This window comes from Borostomias antarcticus (genome assembly GCF_949987555.1).
Source record: "Borostomias antarcticus genome assembly, chromosome: 15".
In the NCBI taxonomy this organism is placed as follows: Eukaryota; Metazoa; Chordata; class Actinopteri; order Stomiiformes; family Stomiidae; genus Borostomias; species Borostomias antarcticus.
Genome location: NC_140248.1, coordinates 15,328,280 through 15,347,465, shown reverse-complemented (window position 1 = coordinate 15,347,465; position 19,186 = coordinate 15,328,280). Strand labels below are relative to the sequence as shown.

The 19,186-nt window shown below is 43.9% G+C and overlaps 3 protein-coding genes across 4 annotated transcripts; 1 reads left to right on the top strand and 2 right to left on the bottom strand.

Annotated features, from left to right (window-relative positions):
* Positions 1–387: 387 nt before the first annotated feature.
* Positions 388–5,634, bottom strand: crcp (calcitonin gene-related peptide-receptor component protein). Its single transcript, XM_084450532.1, has 6 exons — positions 5,585–5,634; positions 5,230–5,266; positions 4,964–5,062; positions 4,756–4,850; positions 1,307–1,364; positions 388–1,113 (listed from the first exon to the last, which is right to left on the bottom strand). Exons 1-6 carry the CDS (start codon positions 5,590–5,592, stop codon positions 967–969), a joined length of 444 nt encoding a protein of 147 aa, XP_084306658.1. The 5' UTR covers positions 5,593–5,634; the 3' UTR covers positions 388–966.
* Positions 5,635–6,438: 804 nt separating this feature from the next.
* asl (argininosuccinate lyase) lies at positions 6,439–12,883 on the top strand. Its single transcript, XM_084449310.1, has 16 exons — positions 6,439–6,953; positions 7,091–7,285; positions 7,820–7,903; positions 7,989–8,045; positions 8,232–8,329; positions 8,423–8,500; positions 8,963–9,040; positions 9,428–9,480; positions 9,583–9,645; positions 9,765–9,879; positions 11,285–11,369; positions 11,466–11,525; positions 11,633–11,716; positions 11,817–11,897; positions 12,042–12,148; positions 12,361–12,883. Exons 1-16 carry the CDS (start codon positions 6,939–6,941, stop codon positions 12,503–12,505), a joined length of 1,398 nt encoding a protein of 465 aa, XP_084305436.1. The 5' UTR covers positions 6,439–6,938; the 3' UTR covers positions 12,506–12,883.
* A 162-nt stretch (positions 12,884–13,045) lies between these two features.
* ca4c (carbonic anhydrase IV c) lies at positions 13,046–18,904 on the bottom strand. Of its 2 annotated transcripts, none has more exons than XM_084449311.1 (8): positions 18,821–18,904; positions 16,119–16,166; positions 15,597–15,761; positions 15,246–15,391; positions 15,066–15,158; positions 14,850–14,916; positions 13,775–13,938; positions 13,046–13,318 (listed from the first exon to the last, which is right to left on the bottom strand). In XM_084449311.1, the coding sequence occupies exons 1-8, from the start codon at positions 18,873–18,875 to the stop codon at positions 13,139–13,141; spliced, it is 918 nt and encodes a 305-aa protein (XP_084305437.1). In that variant the 5' UTR covers positions 18,876–18,904; the 3' UTR covers positions 13,046–13,138. The 2 variants fall into 2 exon arrangements, with proteins under 2 accessions (XP_084305437.1, XP_084305438.1); XM_084449312.1 differs by having other exon boundaries at positions 13,211–13,318; positions 13,749–13,938.
* Between the last annotated feature and the right edge of the window lie 282 nt (positions 18,905–19,186).

Sequence of the window (19,186 nt, the reverse complement as noted above, 5' to 3'; positions counted from 1 at the left end):
AAAAACATTCAAATTGTGAAAGCTCGTCCTAGTTAATATACTGTAGTAGTACAATTATAAACGTTCAATGAATTGACACAAAAATCCCTTTATTGCACATTTCAACAGGTTAGCTGAAAGACTTGTGCATTGTATTGCATCTTTGTAATACCGTGCATATATCATGCATTAATACTTGCATATTATCATGTGTTAATATCAGTAAGGACTGTGTCACCCTTGCTGTAGAAATCCCTCTCATACTATTGGATCAGATGGAAGTTGCTCAGTCAAAAAAATATGAACCTGTCATGCTGCCAAGGGCTGAATGCAATGGAGAGCTCAGTGAAGCCTTATGTCCCATAGGGATGAAGAGGAGTAAGTACTGTAAATCAACTCCGACCAAGTGAAGGGACACACAGTGTGCCTTTTTATTAGCCTGTCATACAATGGATACTTTCTATACATAGACATACAAACACCGCACCCAATATCAAACGGTTCGTTAACAGCTTTAAGTCATCTATTGTTTTTAACTAAACATTTCAATGAATCTATTCACTTACAAGGAAGATGGTTGCTTTCCATGGTACTGAAAGGGTCTGCTCAAACCTGCTACGTCCGAGTCCTAGACTGACCATGTGATTTAAACGGCTGCAGACGCCGAGTGAAACTGACCACGTTCCCCCAGTCTCATCCCTTACCCCACAACTTTCATTAATGTATTTAAGAACACATCAGGAGTGTGGGTTTGGGCCTGGAACTGAACATAGCAATCATATATAGCAAAAACATGCTCAGAATAACTTACAGCCTATGTCCACATACCCTGGCCATGTTCAAATAACTTAGAAATGCATCTTTTCATCCTCACTCTCCTGAGGAAATCACTGATGTGCAGAATTAAGCAGGTGAACGCAAGCCTTTCTGTGTTCATTAGGACTCAGGGCTTTTGGTTGGAAATTAGACCCCACACTTTGTCCATCATTACTGGCCGACGCCTTCGTCCATTTCTGCTTCTTCTGCAGGGGCAGAGCCTTCCTGCTCTGGGTCACCAGGGAGGACCTCTGTGACTTTCTGAATGAGCTCCTCAATCTGGTCTTCTGACAACCGTTCCTCACTCTCCTCAACCATCTAAACACACACACACACACACAAGTTACACACACACACACACACATCTGATTTTATGAAAACAGAATAACACGCTGAAACATGGTCCCTCCACACAGAGAACACAAGGCACATGACACCCTTATGGAGGAATAGGAGGGAGAAGGGGTTCATAGTGAGAGACATAAGAGTAACAGTGGCCTCGCTCTCTCACCAGCTGTATCTCCACTGCAGTCTGGGGTCTGTGGTTCAGGAGCTGCAGCTTCTCAGCCCTAACAATAATAAACCACAACACATCAATCGTAAGTGTTGGTGTAAGCATGAATGTGCCCACATGCCTAAACATTAACTAAATGGTAGATGTAGATTAATATTCATTTTAAGCACTATTGGCTTTTTAAAATGTTATCTTGCTGCTCTTGCTCCTTGACTTTAACATTAGATTACTCTCTTAGTCACTTGTTTAGAAAGGAGATGCACTTGTGAGTTCTGGCAAGCAGTGGTACAATGTTAAATACAATTATCGTAAGTTGCTTTGGATAAAATGTTGGCTAAATCAGTGGTTCTAAACCTTTTTTGAGCTCTGAACCTCTGGCATATTTCAAACAATCCTGAGTGACCCCCCCACTGCACATCCCCAAAACTATATATTATTTAGTATATAAGAAGCCATAGCAGTCATTTCTATTGTATTCATATTTAACATGAATGATCTTAACATAGGCCAGTTTGTTTCCCCTGCCCACTTATCAGATAACTTATCCGCGTTTCACATCCTTTCAGTAATTCAAACGGGTAGACACTCGCATCTGGAATTACGGGAGGTAGTTGGGATCAAATTTGGTAATATGATTTATTTGCGTTAAAGGTTTCCATATATATGTGTGTGTGTATATATATATATATATATACATACATATACATATATATACATATATACACACACACACACACACCTAGCTGGTGCCACCTTGTGGCTACTAATGGCAGTCCACAGGAACATAAATTAGAACAGTAGGCAGCCAGGCTCAATAGGCTGAGAGGAAAGGGCAGATGCACAGTCTTTTGGCATGCTTGTGTTGGAAATGTTTGTGCTTGGTTGAATCTGTCCTGCGGCGTTGTATTGGAGTGCGTCTAACAATCGCCCGATTAGCAGGATTGGCAGGGCATGCTTCTGAGTCCAGCAGACTGTATCAGGGAGCCTTGCAGATTCCTTCTGCTGCTCTTTCTGTTTGAGTCCCTTAAGTGTGTGATTAAAGATTAATATTATTTGATACCTTGTGTTCTAGTCCGCCTGGCATCTGTTGCTGGTATTGAGGAAAAAGATCTGGGGTTGCCTCTGTGGGTGGACTAATTTATTTTCTTAGTTTAGTGTGTGAACACTAGCCTGTGTAGCATCTAATCACTAGCATGCTTTGTTCCAGTGTGGATAGCTTACGTGTGACAAAAACAGTTTGGAGCTGTGTGCAGTGAATTCTGTTGTGCACCTACTGTATGGGGGTGAACTACTATGTATGGGGGTGAACTACTAATTTCTCTTGTCACATTATCTGCCAGCTCAAAGTAAAGGCTAGATGGGAATTATGTATTCTTAATAAACCTTGGCGCTTTTTATATTTCTTGTCCTTCTCATTTGTTACTGTGCGTAGTAAGCTGAAGCTTGCTACATACAGTTGTGGTCAAAGGTTTACATACACTTGTAAAGAACATGCATGTCATGGAAGTCTTGAGTTTCCAATAAATTCTACAATTTTTTTTTTTTTTTTTTTTTAGTGATTGGAGCACATACTTCTTTGTCACAAAAAAACATGAAGTTTGGTTATTTTATGAATTATGGGTCTTCTGAAAATGTGACCAAATCTTCTGGGTCAAAAAAATACACACAGCAATATTTGGTTACATGTCCCTTGGTCATTTTCACCTCAATTCGGTGCTTTCGGTGCTTTTCTTTATGGGGTTTAAGTCAGGACTATGGAAAGGCCATTCTAAAACCTTAATTCTAGCCTAATTTAGCCATTCCATTACCACTTTTGATGTGTGTTTGGGGTCATTGTCCTGTTGGAACATCCAACTACGCCTAAGGCCCAACCTTCTGGCGGATGATTTTAGGTTATCCTGAAGAATTTGGAGGTAATCCTCTTTCAGTATTCCATTTACTTTCTGTAAAGCACCAGTTCCATTGGCAGCAAAACAGGCACAGAGCATAATACTACCACCACCATGCTTGATGGTAAGCATGGTGTTCTTGGGGTTAAAGGTCTCACCTTCTGTCCTCCAAACATAATATGGACTTTAGGCAACGACTGCTACAACGGGCCGCTACGGTGACCAGAAATGGATCAGTGCTCGATAGATAAACCTGCCTGCCGTAGCAGCTGAGTCTATGACGGCAAAACCCCCTGTTTCGCGTAGTGGCTACAACGTCTCGGAGACGCTTCGCTGTAGGGACCAGTCGGCTTTTTGCTCAACGATTTTGACCGCTACGGCGATAGCGTCATAGCAGATCTATTTCCGGCCACCGTAGCAGTCCTGAAAACCGTCGTTGCTTAATGTCCCTATTCCCTCCAGAAGGCCCTTTCTTTCTCCATGTGATCAGCAGCAAACTTCAGTCGAGCCTTAAGGTGCCGCTTCTGGAGCAAGGGCTTCCTTCTTGGAAGGGGGCGGCTGTAGCTCAATTGGTAGAGCGGGTCGTTCAATGATCGAAGGGTCAGTGGTTCGAATCCCAGCTCCGACTGTCCACATGTCGAAGTATCCTTGAGCAAGACACCTAACCATAAATTGCTCCCAATGAGCAGGTTAGCGCCTTGCATGGCAGATACCGCCATTGGTGTGTGTGTGAATGGGTGAACTTAACTGACTTGTTCAAGTCAATGATCCGCTTTTTCAGATCCATGCTGAGCTCCTTTGTCTTTCCCATTGTAGCGTTTGTGACTGAGTCTAATGATTGTATCAAATGAGCCCTATTTAAATGGATTCAGAGAAGTCACTAGCTGTAGTCAATCATAATCACTCACAAGAAGTTAAGAGGCCATGCCACAAAGCTAATTTGATTGGCACAACTTTCTACATAATCAAAATTGATAATTCATGTTCCTGTATGTATATTTTTTACCCAGCAGATTTGGTCACATTTTCAGAAGAACCATAATAAATTCATAAAAGAACCAAACTTCATGAATTGTTTTTGTGACAAAGAATGATGTGCTCCAATCACTCTATCACATAAAAATAAGAGTAAATGGTAAAGGTAAATGGACTGCACTGATATAGCGCTTTTCCACCTTAGCGGCACTCAAAGCACTTTACAATGGCCTCTCATTCACCCATTCACACACACATTCACACACCAATGGCGGTATCTGCCATGCAAGGTGCTAACCTGCTCATTGGGAGCAATTTGGGGTTAGGCGTCTTGCTCAAGGACACTTCGACATGTGGACAGTCGGAGCTGGGATTCGAACCACTGACCCTAAGATCATTGAACGACCCCTGACATTATGCCAGGGACCACAACAGGGGGTCCATGGACCCTTGGTTGAGAAACACTGTGCTAAATGACTAATGTAATGCAATGCAAATTGTATTCATGTGTTTGTGTTCTAGTGGATACAACATATGTGATATAAATTGTTTGCCTGTGTGTGTTTGTGTCATCCCACTCACTTTGTGAGTTTGTGAGGCAGCATGGTGGTGAGGAAGTCCTTCACGACCTCCGGGCTCTGCATGCTGCAGGGCGTCTTGGACAGGTACTTCAGCGTCTGAGGAGAGGAGGTTAGCTGTCTGAAAAAGGCTGTTGAAAAAGGAGTTTGTGAACACTCAAGTGAAAATGCAACATCTGAGGTTGTCCGAAGTGAAGAAGTGAGTCACAAACCTCGTACATGATGGTGTTAAGGTTCTGTTGCCCGGTGCTGTGTTTGTTTTTCCCACTAGCTTTCCTTTGCTCCTTCAGATCTGTGAGGAGCTGAAACACCTGAAACGAAAGAGAGATCAGTCATAATGCAGAGTAGTATGGTCACATAATGCACCACAAAACGGGGGAGTAGAAATGTAGGCTAATTAGTGAAGCCAAAAACATGAGTGCTATAGCTTGACAACAACAAAAGAGTAACAAAAAATTATGGCAATAACGTTACATACTTCATAGTTGCTGAGCATGGCAGCGTTTGCATCCTTCCTGATGAAAGACAAACCGAGATGTGGTTACGAAAGCTTTGAGACCAATAGAGCACCCATGATGATCATGATAGACCTTTAATTTATGAATCAAATCAAGGCTACCTATCATATAGATTTGGCTAACAATTTACACCCATGCTAGCTAGCATAACGTGTTACAAATGGGGTAAACAGCGAGTTAACGTAAGCTGAAGAGGCAATCTTCCCCTACTTCCAAATAATACCACACAGTACCATCAGTTGGTTTAAATATTACTATCGAGGACATGTGAATAATTGTACACAAACAGCAGCTTAAAAATGAAGAAATCATTACACTTCCATTTCGCCAGCGACTGCGACTGAGATCCTCCGGTCAGAAATTATCAGGAAATATGTTATTCTTCTTCCTTGGTATATTGGCGGATAGCGGACCAGCGTAAAGTGCATACCGCCACCTACCATACTGGAGTGTGCAACAACATGGCTGACATCTCCCAAAAGCTCTCCCATAGTCCCATAGAACCCGTGGCATCATGGTTAGTTTTCTTTTAATCCTGATTTAATCCTTTTTTAAGCAGTTTATGATACTTTAGAAGGCTTTTATTTTGAAATGCCACATCAGAATCTCTTGAAACTCCACGAGTCAGACCGCGAGGGGGTCTACTACCACTGTGTAGCATAGAACCCGTGGCATTTTGTGTAGTTTTCTTTTAATCCTGATTTAATCCTGATTTAAACAGTTTGAGACTTTATAAGGCTTTTATTTTGAAATACCACATCAGAATCTCGTGAAACTCCACGAGTCAGACCGGGAGTTGGTCTACTACCACTCTGTTGCATAGAACCCGTGGCATGTTGCATAGAACCCGTGGCATCTTGGGTAGTTTTCTTTTAATCCTGATTTAATCCTGATTTAAGCAGTTTTTGATACTTTAGAAGGCTTTTATTTTGAAATGGCACATCAACATCTCATGAAATTCCACGAATCAGACCCAGAAGGGGTCTACTACCAATGTGTAGCATAGAACCCGTGGCATCTTGGGTTGTTTTCTTTTCATCCTGATTTAATCCTCATTTAAATAGTTTCTGAGACTTTAGAAGGCTTTTATTTTGAAATGGCACATCAGAATCTCTTGAAACTCCACGAGTCAGACCGCGAGGGGGTCTACTACTTATACCTCCATGGTCTACTACCACTGTGTAGCATAGAACCTGTGGTATCTTGGGTAGTTTTCTTTTAATCCTGATTTAATCCTGATTTAAGCAGTTTTTAAGACTTTAGAAGGCTTTTATTTTACATACATCAGAATCTCGTGAAACTCCATGAGTCAGACCGGGAGGGGTCTACTACCACACTGTGTAGTATAGAACCCGTTACATTTTGGGCACTTTTCTTTTAATCTTGATTCAATCCCGATTTGAACCTTTTTTTAAAGGTGGACCGGATAATTCCAAACAGGTTCTGAGAAACGGGTTCTAACTTCAGCGTCGTTACCGAGAACATAACCCCAACAGCGCTCTATATTGTCGTACGGTCTATGGAGGTATAATGTAGTCCCGTATCGCGCCGGAACTGCTAGACAGTAGCATACGCTGTCATAACCTGATCAGGCCCCATTGCCAATTTGATAAGGACAGTAGTGTGGCTTTCGTGGTACTATTAACTATTTACTACATCTTCCAGGAGAATGGCGAATTCTGAGGTAAGAGGATCATCATCATAGCCCGTTGTTTTTGTCTTCCACGTAGATTTGCAGTTATGTCCGTGGGTTGTTTTAACCATATGGTCATGCACGTAGGCTGCCTATGCCAATCTAATGTCCGTCTCTGACTCTATCAGGGAAATAAGCTGTGGGGTGGTCGGTTCGTGGGTGACACCGACCCGATCATGGAGAAATTCAACGCGTCCATCGCATATGACCAGCGAATGTGGGACGCAGATATCCGCGGCAGCAAGGCGTATGTGAGAGCGCTGGAGAGAGCGAGGCTGGTCAGCACGGAGGAGATGAATCTAATGATCCAGGGGATGGACATGGTGAATATAGGCTACACAATGACAAACAAGAGACAGTGCAATATACATTGTCAAAGAAAATATTTAAACCTCACCAAACCAACTCAAGATGTATTTATTCCTGAATTGAAACAGAAAACCTTCACTGGTTACCCCTTCACTCATATACTGGGTAGTGCCTATAAATGAATGTGAGCCTACCGGTTCACCCTGGCTGTGACTCTGCACCTATTGTTGCAGAATTCCTTCTCATACTCACTGTGTATGTGACAACAGAGTCATGTGATAGTTTAGATACCATAGCCCTTTCACTCACACACTGGGTTCAAACTTCAGAATGGTGTGGAGGACCTCTGAAAGCCAAGAGCATTTCCATTAGTGAAACATATCAGTGAATGCCTGGGTTCATCATTTTTGGCATTAGAAGGTTTATGGTCTGGATAATACACGCTGGGCCAATTTTTCCAGTGTTAAATATTGAATAGATGGTGATATTGAGGAGCTTTACAATATTTGGTCTGTATTGTTTTGTGTGTGTGTGTGTGTGTGTTTCAGATCTCTGAGGAATGGTCCAAAGGAGTATTTGAGATCAGACCAGGGGACGAGGACATCCACACAGCCAACGAGCGCAGGCTGAAGGTAAGGTAGCCTGCTGTGGGATTACGTCCTCTGAGAGGATCGGTTGGCTCAGAGACTCTGTCATCTGCAAATTCTACTTTCTCAGGAGTTGATTGGTGAGCCGGCTGGAAAGCTACACACAGGCAGGAGTAGGAATGACCAGGTGGGTCACTCTGATATTGTATGTAAGATTTGGAGTGCTTTGTTTTTACTCTTGTCTCAATGTGGTGTGAGAGTTGTTATGTAATTAAAGATTATGCAATCAATCATTCTTGGTGTTGGGAGGACTGTTCTGTATTTCTATTCGTCAATATGTGTTTTTGTTTTGATGTTGTTATTGGTTGAATAGGTGGTGACAGACATGAGGCTGTGGCTGAGAGATGCCATCTCCACTCTGAAGGGAAATGCCCTAGAACTAATAAACACCATGGTGGAGAGATCAGCAGTGTAAACACACACACACACACACACACACACACACACACACACACACACACACTGACTCAATCAATCTATCTTCACCTAAGCATTTCCCTTCAGGGAGATTGATGTGCTGTTTCCTGGATACACCCACATGCAGAGGGCTCAGCCCATCAGATGGAGCCACTGGATGCTGAGGTGCAGTAGCTTCCCTCGTTATTGAACACATGTTATGTACGGGGGAGCGTTATTACTCATGTTATGCACGGGGGAGTATGTTATAGCTCATGTTATGTACGGGGGAGCGTGATATAGTTCATGTTATTTATGGGGGAGTGTGTTTTAGCTCATGTTATGTACGGGGGAGCGTGATATAGTTCATGTTATTTATGGGGGAGTGTGTTATAGCTCATGTTATGTACGGGGGAGCGTGATATAGTTCATGTTATTTATGGGGGAGTGTGTTATAGCTCATGTTATGTACGGGGGAGCGTGATATAGTTCATGTTATTTATGGGGGAGTGTGTTATAGCTCATGTTATGTACGGGGGAGCGTGATATAGTTCATGTTATTTATGGGGGAGTGTGTTATAGCTCATGTTATGTGTGGGACTGGGAGTGTGCTATTACAGCTCACCATCTCATCTCTTGTCTGTCCAGTCATGCGGTGGCTCTGAGCAGAGACGTGAAGCAGCTTCAGGAGATCAGGACACGAGTCAACGTTCTTCCTCTGGGCAGGTACCATCAATTCACTTTATACTTGTATGTAGTCCTACAGTATACCCCCCCCCCCCCACACACACACACACACAGACACACACAGACGGTGTATACCATTACACATACGCAGGCACAGGCCGTGTGTATATATATAACGCATGCATATATATGTGTGTGTACAGTATATGCACTTGTGAGTTCTGGCGAGTAGTAGTACACTGACTACCTACATTAAATACAATTATTGTAAGTCACTTTGTATAAAAGTGTCTGCTAAATAACTGTAATGTAATATATACACATACAGTATATATATATATACACACACACACATACAGATTTTAAAACGGTTACACCATAGTTTCAGCATGGCTACTGTAACAATGACCATGTGCTCTTTCCCAGTGGGGCGATTGCTGGGACGCCGTTTAACATTGATAGGGAGCTGCTGCGCCAAGGTGAGATCTTCCTGGTCATGAGTTCTCTGATAGATCTGTAGTCGTGGGTTATTCTGAGGTAGATATTGGCTCTGACTCTCCTCCTCTCTCCACCCTCTTTAGAGCTGGCCTTCGATGATATCAGCATTAACAGCATGGATGCCACTGGGCAGAGGGATTTTGTTGGTATGATAGACACACCTTTTAACTTTATCAACCTGAATGTGTGTCAGTAGATGCACACATGGTTGGAGTGAGCTTTCTTGATAATTTTCTTGATCTGTGTGCATGTGTGTGTTATCCAGCTGAGTTCCTGTTCTGGGCATCTCTGTGTCTCACACACCTCAGTAAGATGGCAGAAGACCTGATGCTTTACAGCACCAAAGAGTTCTCCTTCGTCACACTCGCTGATGCCTACAGGTGTGTGTGTGTGTGTGTGTGAGAGAGAGAGAGAGAGAGAGAGAGAGAATTCAAAGTACTCTTGTTTAATCTTCAAATGATCTATTTTCTTTCTCTGTTGTAATGTGTGTGTATGTGTGTGCGCGTGTATGCGCATGCATTTGTGTGTGCCTGTGTGTGAATTTATAATGTGTCTATTAGGGATGCGCATCGAAAACCGGTTCTTGTTGAGTTCCCAGTGAATCGATTCTTTGGAATCGTTAGCCAAAATCCTTAACGATTCCACTATCGATTCCTGTCGTTGCTGCGCATGCGCGACGTCACACGCACGATGCCTTGTTTTGTTTTATTAGACCGCGGTAGAAGATGCCAGCAACATGTCGTCTAGGCATAAACGTTCGAAATGTGTGGTTACATTTCACGCGACAAGATGACAACATGGCCACTTGCAATGCTTGCAAAAAACGTATATCATCAAAGGGGAGAAATACTACAAATATGCAAAAACATTTGGCCACACAGCATACGATAACTTTGCAGGAATGTCCCGTTTTTGATGCGCTCCGGAGTGACGACAGCAGCGCAGCTAACGTTAGTGTAGTCAAAGGTAAACTCCTCCAGAGTCCCTGTCTATTGTGTTAGTGCCATTTGTTTAATTGTGTAAACCAGCTTTCACTATATGAATTATCTCTGTTTCCATCCATGTAATTTAGATGATGACGTTCAGAGTTAGGCTTGTGGTAGTTGGTCTGGGTCAGAGGCTACTTCTTGTAGAAGTAGGCCCTACAGTAGTAGAATTGTTTATTCTCCATACAGTTGATGGTTGCAGACCTACTCAGTTCCATTTGGACTTCACTTGATTGTATTTGTTGCCAGTTGCCGCTGCTAGTTTTATTTTTGTCAGCTCAGCTCATATACATATATATATTTATATCATATATATAAATGGAAGGAGCATTGTAATTTCTACTAGTAACATGTTAGACCGTTATTGGATTTAAAATTCAACAGAATAATTCATGTTTTATTTATCTTTTTCTATAGAAAAAATACTGATTTGTTTATGTCAGTTTATTTTTTAGTTCAAGGTGAATACACCCCAAAAAATAGCACTGTAATTGGCATGTTCAAAGTATATATAAAAGAAAATTAATGTTAATAAACCTTTTTGTACTCTTTTGCCCAATGAGAATCGATAAGGAATCGAATCGATAAGCAGAATCGAAAATGGAATCGGAATCGCTAAAATCTTATCAATATCCATCCCTAGTGTCTATTGTGTTTGTGTGTGTGTGTGTGTGTGCGCGCGCGCGTGCATGCCTATGTGTCAATTCAAAGTAATATTACTCTTGTTTAATCTTCAAATTATCTATTTTCTTTCTCTTTTGTAATGTGTCTAATATTGTGTGTGTGTGTACGTTTGTAGCACAGGCAGCAGTCTGATGCCACAGAAGAAGAATGCAGACAGTCTGGAGCTGATCAGGAGCAAAGCAGGACGTGTCTTTGGCAGAGTAAGTAAGCATGTTTGCTCCTTGAAAGACAAATTCATTTTCAGACGATAAATTGTACGTTTTTCAACTCTGTCCTCTGCTCTCTGTGTTTCACAGTGTGCTGGCTTTCTGATGACACTGAAGGGTCTTCCCAGCACATACAACAAAGACCTGCAGGTTCAAATATGCACGCATTTCACTGTGTGTGTGTGTACGCGCGCGTGCATGCTTGTGTGTGTTGTTATTGTCGTCTGCTTAATATCTCTCATCTCTCTCTCTCTCAGGAGGATAAGGAAGCCATGTTTGACTGCTACGACACAGTCCATGCTGTGTTGCAGGTTGCCACAGGTGTCATGTCCACCCTCAAGGTCAGGCTCTTTTGGTCACTCAAACCCATGAATAAACATGAACTGAGACGGCGATTTAGAATTGGAACAAACTCAAAGCACTTCCTGTTCGCTGTTCCAGATCAACCAGAGCGTGATGGAAGCAGCGTTGAGCCCTGACATGCTGGCCACAGACCTGGCCTACTACCTCGTCAGGAAGGGAGTGAGTAGTTTGTGTGTGCGCACGCGTTCGTGCACTGTGCCGTGTGCTCCTCAGAATAGTTTTAGTATGTATATTAAAAATGTATATGTAATTGAGTGAATTATGAGGTTTCTTTGTGTAACATCGGTGTTGCGATCCGACCAGATGCCTTTCAGAGAGGCTCATGGGATCTCTGGCAAAGCAGTGTTCCTGGCAGAATCCAAGAACGTCCCCTTGAACCAACTCACTGTGGATGACCTGCGCACTGTTAGGTAACTAAAACACACACACGCATGCACGCACACACAGAGACGCATGCACACACACAGACACACACAATTACTACTTTACATTGATTGATTTCACATAGACTTATCCATCTTAACATAATCTTGACTTGTCTCAAAATCCCCATTTCTCCTGCCCTCCTCTTATTCTTCTGTCCATCCCTCTCTTTCTCTCCTCGTTCCTCCTCTCTCTCCAGCCCTCTGTTCGACAGCAACGTCTCCTTGGTGTGGGACTACAGCAGCAGCGTTGAGCAGTACAGCGCCCCTGGTGGCACGGCCAAGAGTAGCGTTGCCGCCCAGGTAGAACACATGAGGGCCTGGCTGAAGACCCAAGCACAGTGAAGTACCCTTAACGTCCACTTCTAGTGCCTTAAGAACACAAGGACTGACCTTCTGGAGTGTTTGAAGATGTAATGAAACAGTTACGGGCAACCAAAGGTCAATCTGCCAAATGTACCCTTTTTGGATTAGTCAAGATCAAATGTAACTGAGTTTAAGCCCATAATTGCCTCCTGGAACACTTGTTCTAGTTAACAATAGACAAATTAGTCAATTACATTTCAAGCAATGTTGGTTGGTTGAATTAGAATAGCATTTCAGATGAAGAATGGCTTTTTTGTTGCAATGGTTGTACAATCATCAGTAACACCTATGAAGTCAAAGAATTGCTGTTGATTTATTATCTTTCATAACAGGTCATTATCATATTTTTAGGTGTACAAACTTGTTAGTGTGCTAAAATACTTGATAAAAGTTGTTTGCAAAGCATATCTTTATGACATGAGTCTTTGATTTGGCACACATACAGCAAGGCAAACTAAAATACATGAGAAGGAACAAAGAGCCAGTCAGACAGAGAATCAACCCCATCCTCATACAGTCGCACGCCATCGCTTGTTTGTAGTTCAGTTTCCCCATGACTACAGGAGGAGGCCGAGGGCATCCCAACAGTACTCTGGCCAACCAGCTTCTCTGTCAGTGGACGATCACCAGAGTCCCCAGCACAGACAGAACACACAGCCACCTCAGAGAGCGCAGAGATGGACTTGCTCCTGACTGGTACACCGTCCTGCCATTCAGACGCTGGACAGGCCGGAAGATCCCTGTCATGGGGTGGTCGGTCCAGAACTGACACTGCTGGGCCACTGACACCAGCTGGAGAGGGGGAGAGGGCGAGAGGGGAGGAGAGGGCGAGAGCAACATAGAACTGCAGGTCAACAACCCAAGGGAGCCAGGGAGGGATTGGCAACCAGACATTTGCTGTCTGTGGTGCGCTGGCTTACAGCCACACACAAAAACAGTTCAGCCAGGGACCGAAAAAGCGAGCTGTAAAAATTCTTCCCTGACCTCTCTCAACGAGACGATCGAGCAAGTTCCTGGAAAATGTTTGTCTATTGGCTAAGAGCATTTACAGAGCAATAAACATGGGCTAAATACTTCATAGGAGATACATTTCTATCAGTAGAGAAGATAAATAGTTACATAGATGTCGCTAGCTATCCCTGTAGTCTATATTTAAGTGAATCATTTAACAAAGCACAGTTAGCGTTCAGCAGAAGTGGGGAGACAAAAAATGAGAACGAACCCAGCAGTTTCCCTTTAACCCCCCACCTGTCTGTGGCTAACGGGGATTCTCCGATGGAACAGAGTCCATACGACCGCCTGTTCACAGCCGGGCGTCGTCATGGAGCCGTCGTAGCGATAGTAACTGTGGAGGTCGTGTGCGGAGGGTATGATGTCACTGAGTCGGAACCCTGGGACTGAACTGCTGCTCCCTGGAAAAGAGGACAAGGCAGAGGGATCATCAATGCAGGCAAACACACTACATGCTCTAAATGTCTGTTGAATATCTGTAACACACTACAGGCTCTAAATGTCTGGTGAATATAACACACTACAGGCTCTAAATGTCTGGTGAATATAACACACTACAGGCTCTAAATGTCTGGTGAATATCTACAGGCTCTAAACGTCTGGTGAATATCTGTACGTTGAGGTGTAATAGAGAAATTCAAATCTTATCTTTATCATTTCATGTCTGACACCATTTATGACCTTATGTGTACAGTAGGCAGAAGGGTATATGTGGGTTATTTGTACAGTATATGTGGGTTTGTGAGAACATTTTTATATGAATATCCTCTTTCTCCTCTCTGTAAACTTCTCTGCTTAGCCATTGTTAGTAAGGAAGGGGGCTGCCCATTTTTATGACTCCTCTATGTCCTAGCAGCTGATTCCCAAGGCCATAAACAATGGCCTGGGGTCTTCACATACAGGTCAGCTGTTGACCTGTAGAACTGCCCTACTCTGGTAACCCTCTCATATAATTGGTAAGTGGAGTTTTACATACTCATGTATGGGTTGTAGGCCTACCCACAGTGGATATAATGCTGTGTTTGATGATAATCATGGCTTTTGGCATGTCTCCTCCAGAAAGCCCGGTTTTGCAAACTCGTAAACTCTTGGAATAAAATAATCAGTTTTGGACTTGCAAAGATGAACCCTGGTATATCACTACTCATTTTTAATTGATTAATCTATTTTCTATAACAGAGGCTAACACTACAGGCTCTAAATTTCTGGTGAATGTCTGTAACAGGTGTCTGGTGGATATTTGTGCCTGGAGGTCTAGACTCTAGAGTGTGGTGTGCACACTGAACAGCCTTTCAGACCACCTAGTGCATACCGTTGTGCTGGACTCTCCCCAGAGCCTCTATCAGTGTGTTGAAGTGTGGGTGATCCTCATGGGACTCCTGGAGAGAATACAAGACTTAGAACATGTATAGTAAACCTGTACATGTATAGATGGGTTAGTCCTTTATCATAATGGTACTTTAAAGACACAATATAAAAGCACTGAGGAAACAGTCTGTCAGAGACTGTGAGGAGCTCAGTACTGGACCTCAAAGAGGAAGGCAAGCAGAGCTATCCCAGACGTGTCATGTTCGGCCTCCAGGATAGAACTGTAGGGCTCCTTGATATGGACGATGTGCAGCTACAGAGAAGACAGACAATGCCAGAAAATGAGATTGAAAACTCTAAAATCCACAGAGAAACGTTAGGTTGGTTTATCATAGCCTACCTCCATGGGGTACGTCTCTCCGTCTATGGTGTGTTCTGAACCGGGTCCTCCATTGATCCCCCAGTGCAGATGGAACTGGGCCGCCTGGTACCGACCCGGCAGCCCACCTCCACTCAGCAGAACTGTCTCTGGAAGGGTGAAGTGGGCTAGGTGAAAGATGGACGCCGGGATCACGGTTATGCAGGTTTTGCAGCTGAATTTTAAACATCAAACATTCTAACAACAACCGCGAACTTTAGAATGTTGGGTGTTGGGAGTTGGTTGGGGCGATGTGCAGACACCTTAACAGACGTGAACAAATTCTTTACTTGGGTCAGATTTCGTCGTATTTTTTTTCACCAGGGTTCTCACCCGAGTGTCCCGTGTTCTCCACGGTGATGTTGAGGGCGCTGTGGTGGCCGTGGAAGGTGAGAGGCGGGAGGTTGCTGTTGAGCTGAACTCGGCTGGTCACGATGTTGATGGGCGACTGGTGCTCCCCTCCGCAGGTCGGGAACAGAGCGGACCAGCGACTAGGGTCTGAAACAACAAGCTCACCTCTGATTCCATCTGCAGGCTTTTTTCTGGATAGCGTCTTGAGTGTCAGATCTGGGGGAAAATCCTAACTTCTACCAAGTGTGAGGTGAGGGTATATGAAGTTGGATGGTTGAGGATGAACTGATGACAATGAGTGAAACAAAGAGATTTCAGAGCACTCCACTGTGGAGAACTAGTGTGAGTGGCATCTTCAGACAGAGTGTCTGTGTGTGTGTGTATGTTTGTCTGAGGGTGTCTGTGTGTGTCTGAGGGTTTCTGGGGGACTCTGAGGGTGACTCAGGAGTGTCTGAGGAACTCTGGGACAGCTGTTAGGGTCTGTGTGTTGGCTTGTATTTTTACCTCTGCATCTGTCATCACAGGAGTACTGGCTCTGGTAACACCACTGAGCTGGAACACAAGTACAGCAGGGTTAGGGTTAATACACCCAGTTCAGCTTCCAAGGGCAAACACACACACACACACACACACACACATACACACGCACACATACATTCACAAGTTTGATTTCCTGGTTCACAGGTCCACCTTGAAAAAAACAACCTCTTCTGTCTCTAGTTATGAACTGATACTATTGTTTGTTTTTTTACCATGCTCTAATACCAACAACATTTCCCCTCAGTCAGCAAACTTTACGCCTTTCAATCAGGTTCTGCATGAGTCAGCACTTCTATGAACCTTGCAAAGACTCAAACATCAGCAAACACACACCACATGCATACCCACAAACACCACACATACGCGCGTGCGCACACACACAGACACACATGCATACACACACACACACACACACACACACACACACACACACACACACACAAACATGCTCAGTGACCTCAACCACCTGCTGTTTGACACTAGGACTGCTGAGCCAGGTCACTCACAAACTAAGGTTTTAGTTTGCTAACCAGAGGGAATACAGACACTACACAAACAGAGGCTTTAGTTAGCTAACCAGAGGGAACAGAGATACTAGACAGGCATGAAACTGCAGGTACCTTTAATTAAATAATGCATGGAAGGAAGACATAGGAGGTACTGCAGTAGTAACTGAGGACGTACCTCCACAACCACCACCACCACCACAAGGCTCCCCTCAAGGCTGCGTCCTTTTCCCTCTACTCTTCTCTCTGTGCACGAACAGCTGCACCTCTAGACACCAGTCAGTCAAACTCCTGAAGTTTGCTGACGACACCGCTGGGGGACGAGTCCGCCTACGGGTGGGAAATTGACCATCTGTTGTCTTGGTGCAGCCAAAACAACCTAGAGCTCAACGCTCTTAAGACAGTGGAGATGGTTGTGGACTTCAGGAAGAACCCAGCCCCACCCTCCCCCCAACCCCATCACCCTGGATGACTCCCTAGTAGACTCTGTGGAGTCCTTCTGCTTCCTGTGCACCACCATCTCCCAGGACCTCAAGTGGGAGCTGAACAGCAGAGGATGTACTTCCTGAGGCAGCTGAAGAAGTTTAACCTGCCAAAGCCAATGATGGTACACTTATATACCTCCATCATCGAGTCCACCCTCACCTCCTCCAGCACCATCTGGTATGCTGCTGCTACAGCTCTACTCAGAGGGTGATTGGCTGCAACCTCCCATACCTCCAGGAACTGCACACCTCCAGGGCCCTGAAGTGGGCAAGAAAGATCATGGCCCAGCCCAGACACAAACTCTTTGAACCAGTCCCCTTTGGCAGGAGGCTGCAGTCCATCAGGACCAAAAACTCACGGCACAAAAACAGTTTCTTCCCGATTTCAGTTAGCCTCTTCAACAAGGCCCGGGACCCACACTTGCACTGTATTATGTTGTACATTATTGTAGATTCCACTCTATATAGTATTATATTTACTGTAACTGTATTTGCCACTTGTATTTTGCACTGTCCTGTCCTGTCCTGTCCTGTCTTGTCCTTGTACTTTGTTTATTGTTGTGCACCAACAGACCAAAGCAAATTCCTAGTCTGTGAAAACCATACCTGGCAATAGACCTCTTTCTGATTCTGTTCATGAAAATTATTATTAAATTGTGTTATAGGCTGAAGCAACCAAGCTGATCAAAAAGAAGACGCAGTCATAGCAAGGCAGGGAGCTGTTTCATTCGTACCAGAGTTTTAAACTGGATGTGAGCTGCTACAAGGAGCCAGTTTAGAGAACGGAGATGAGAAGTTGTATGGGAGAACTTGGGGCAGACACCAACAGCTCGACTGGTGTCTGTCTGTCTGTCTACTGTAGATGTGATATGTCCTAAAACATCCACTTCTAAATGACTCCTTAGAGGATGAATAAAGTTGTGAGGTATTGTATTGTCTCTCCGAGGTGAATGACCATAGTGTCTACACTGGGAACCAGATCCTTTCTATAGAACACAGACATGCACATTAACACCGAGCAAATCCAACAAAGGTGGCCATTGAGTGGGAGCAACCTTTCTCACCAGGAGATAACAATACACAACCACAGCTAGATGTTCGTTTCCTCCACCTGGTCGTATTAACACACAGGACTCCCACACAATGCAGCACTACCAAGGAAAAAACACATACACAGATCTAAAGCACAACACTCCAATACATAGAGTTCCTTTCACTTCAACCCGGCTACGATATACAAAAAATAACAACAAAGTTATTGATATTGCACTGGCAGAATCTCCTGCTGAGCCTTTGGCAAGTACCTCCAATAGACTGTCCTCGTCTGGTACCCTATAGGTCATCAAGTCTCTGCTTCTTTTAATGCGTCAACACCCAAACTGGTGTTTGAATCCTGGTTCGTACGTCACCCACTCTGCTTTCAACCTGTCTGAGTAAAACTGAGAAAACTGATGTAAACCGAGAAAAGGATGTAAAGTGTCTTTTATTAAAGATTGTTCCCAGATCTGAATGATAAAATTCTATATTTTTTTATTTTATGAGTTGAATTTATTTGTTTCTTTGACCAGGAATCCAATCAGCTTGTCACAAGTCCCAGCCCATACAATGGTGATAGTCACACAGTCCGTACTGTGAAAGCCATGCTCCTATAGAGGTCAGGATTAGTCAGTCTTACCTGAGCAGGGGGAGAGCATGAAGAGCAGAGCTGAGAGAAGCAGAGAGAGACCCATGACTGTTACTCACACACCGGGACACCTACCTACTGACCTCACACACTATGGAGAAGAGGGAGAGAGATGAAACCATGCAGAGAGAGAGAAAGAGGGAGGAAGAGAGAGAGAGGGAGGGGAAGGGAGAGATAGAGAGTGGGAGGGAGGGAGAGAGAAAGAGAGAGATTATGGTAGTGGTGGTGGAGAAGGTGGAGGTGGGCATACCTGTTTAGGTATTGATGTAGTGAGAGCAACACTGACTTCTGGTGGTCAGATTGTGACATTGACTGGTTGCACTGGTAGTGTGAGTAGGTCAGTCAGACCATACTAAT

Bases quoted from the DNA above. Each gene is read 5' to 3' on its own strand.
- crcp (XM_084450532.1), bottom strand. The intron at 5,063-5,229 runs GTATGTAACGTT...CTTTCGTTTCAG, and splicing joins CCATGCTCAGCAACTATGAA to GTGTTTCAGCTCCTCACAGA. The intron at 1,365-4,755 runs GTGAGTGGGATG...TATTATTGTTAG, and splicing joins CTGCCTCACAAACTCACAAA to GGCTGAGAAGCTGCAGCTCC.
- asl (XM_084449310.1), top strand. The intron at 7,286-7,819 runs GTGAATATAGGC...TGTGTGTTTCAG, and splicing joins TGATCCAGGGGATGGACATG to ATCTCTGAGGAATGGTCCAA. The intron at 8,330-8,422 runs GTAAACACACAC...ATTTCCCTTCAG, and splicing joins ATGGTGGAGAGATCAGCAGT to GGAGATTGATGTGCTGTTTC.
- ca4c (XM_084449311.1), bottom strand. From the start codon at position 18,875: ATGGGTCTCTCTCTGCTTCTCTCAGCTCTGCTCTTCATGCTCTCCCCC. The intron at 15,762-16,118 runs GTAAAAATACAA...TTGTTGTTTCAG, and splicing joins CTGTGATGACAGATGCAGAG to ACCCTAGTCGCTGGTCCGCT. The intron at 14,917-15,065 runs GTCCAGTACTGA...TATTCTCTCCAG, and splicing joins TGCTTGCCTTCCTCTTTGAG to GAGTCCCATGAGGATCACCC.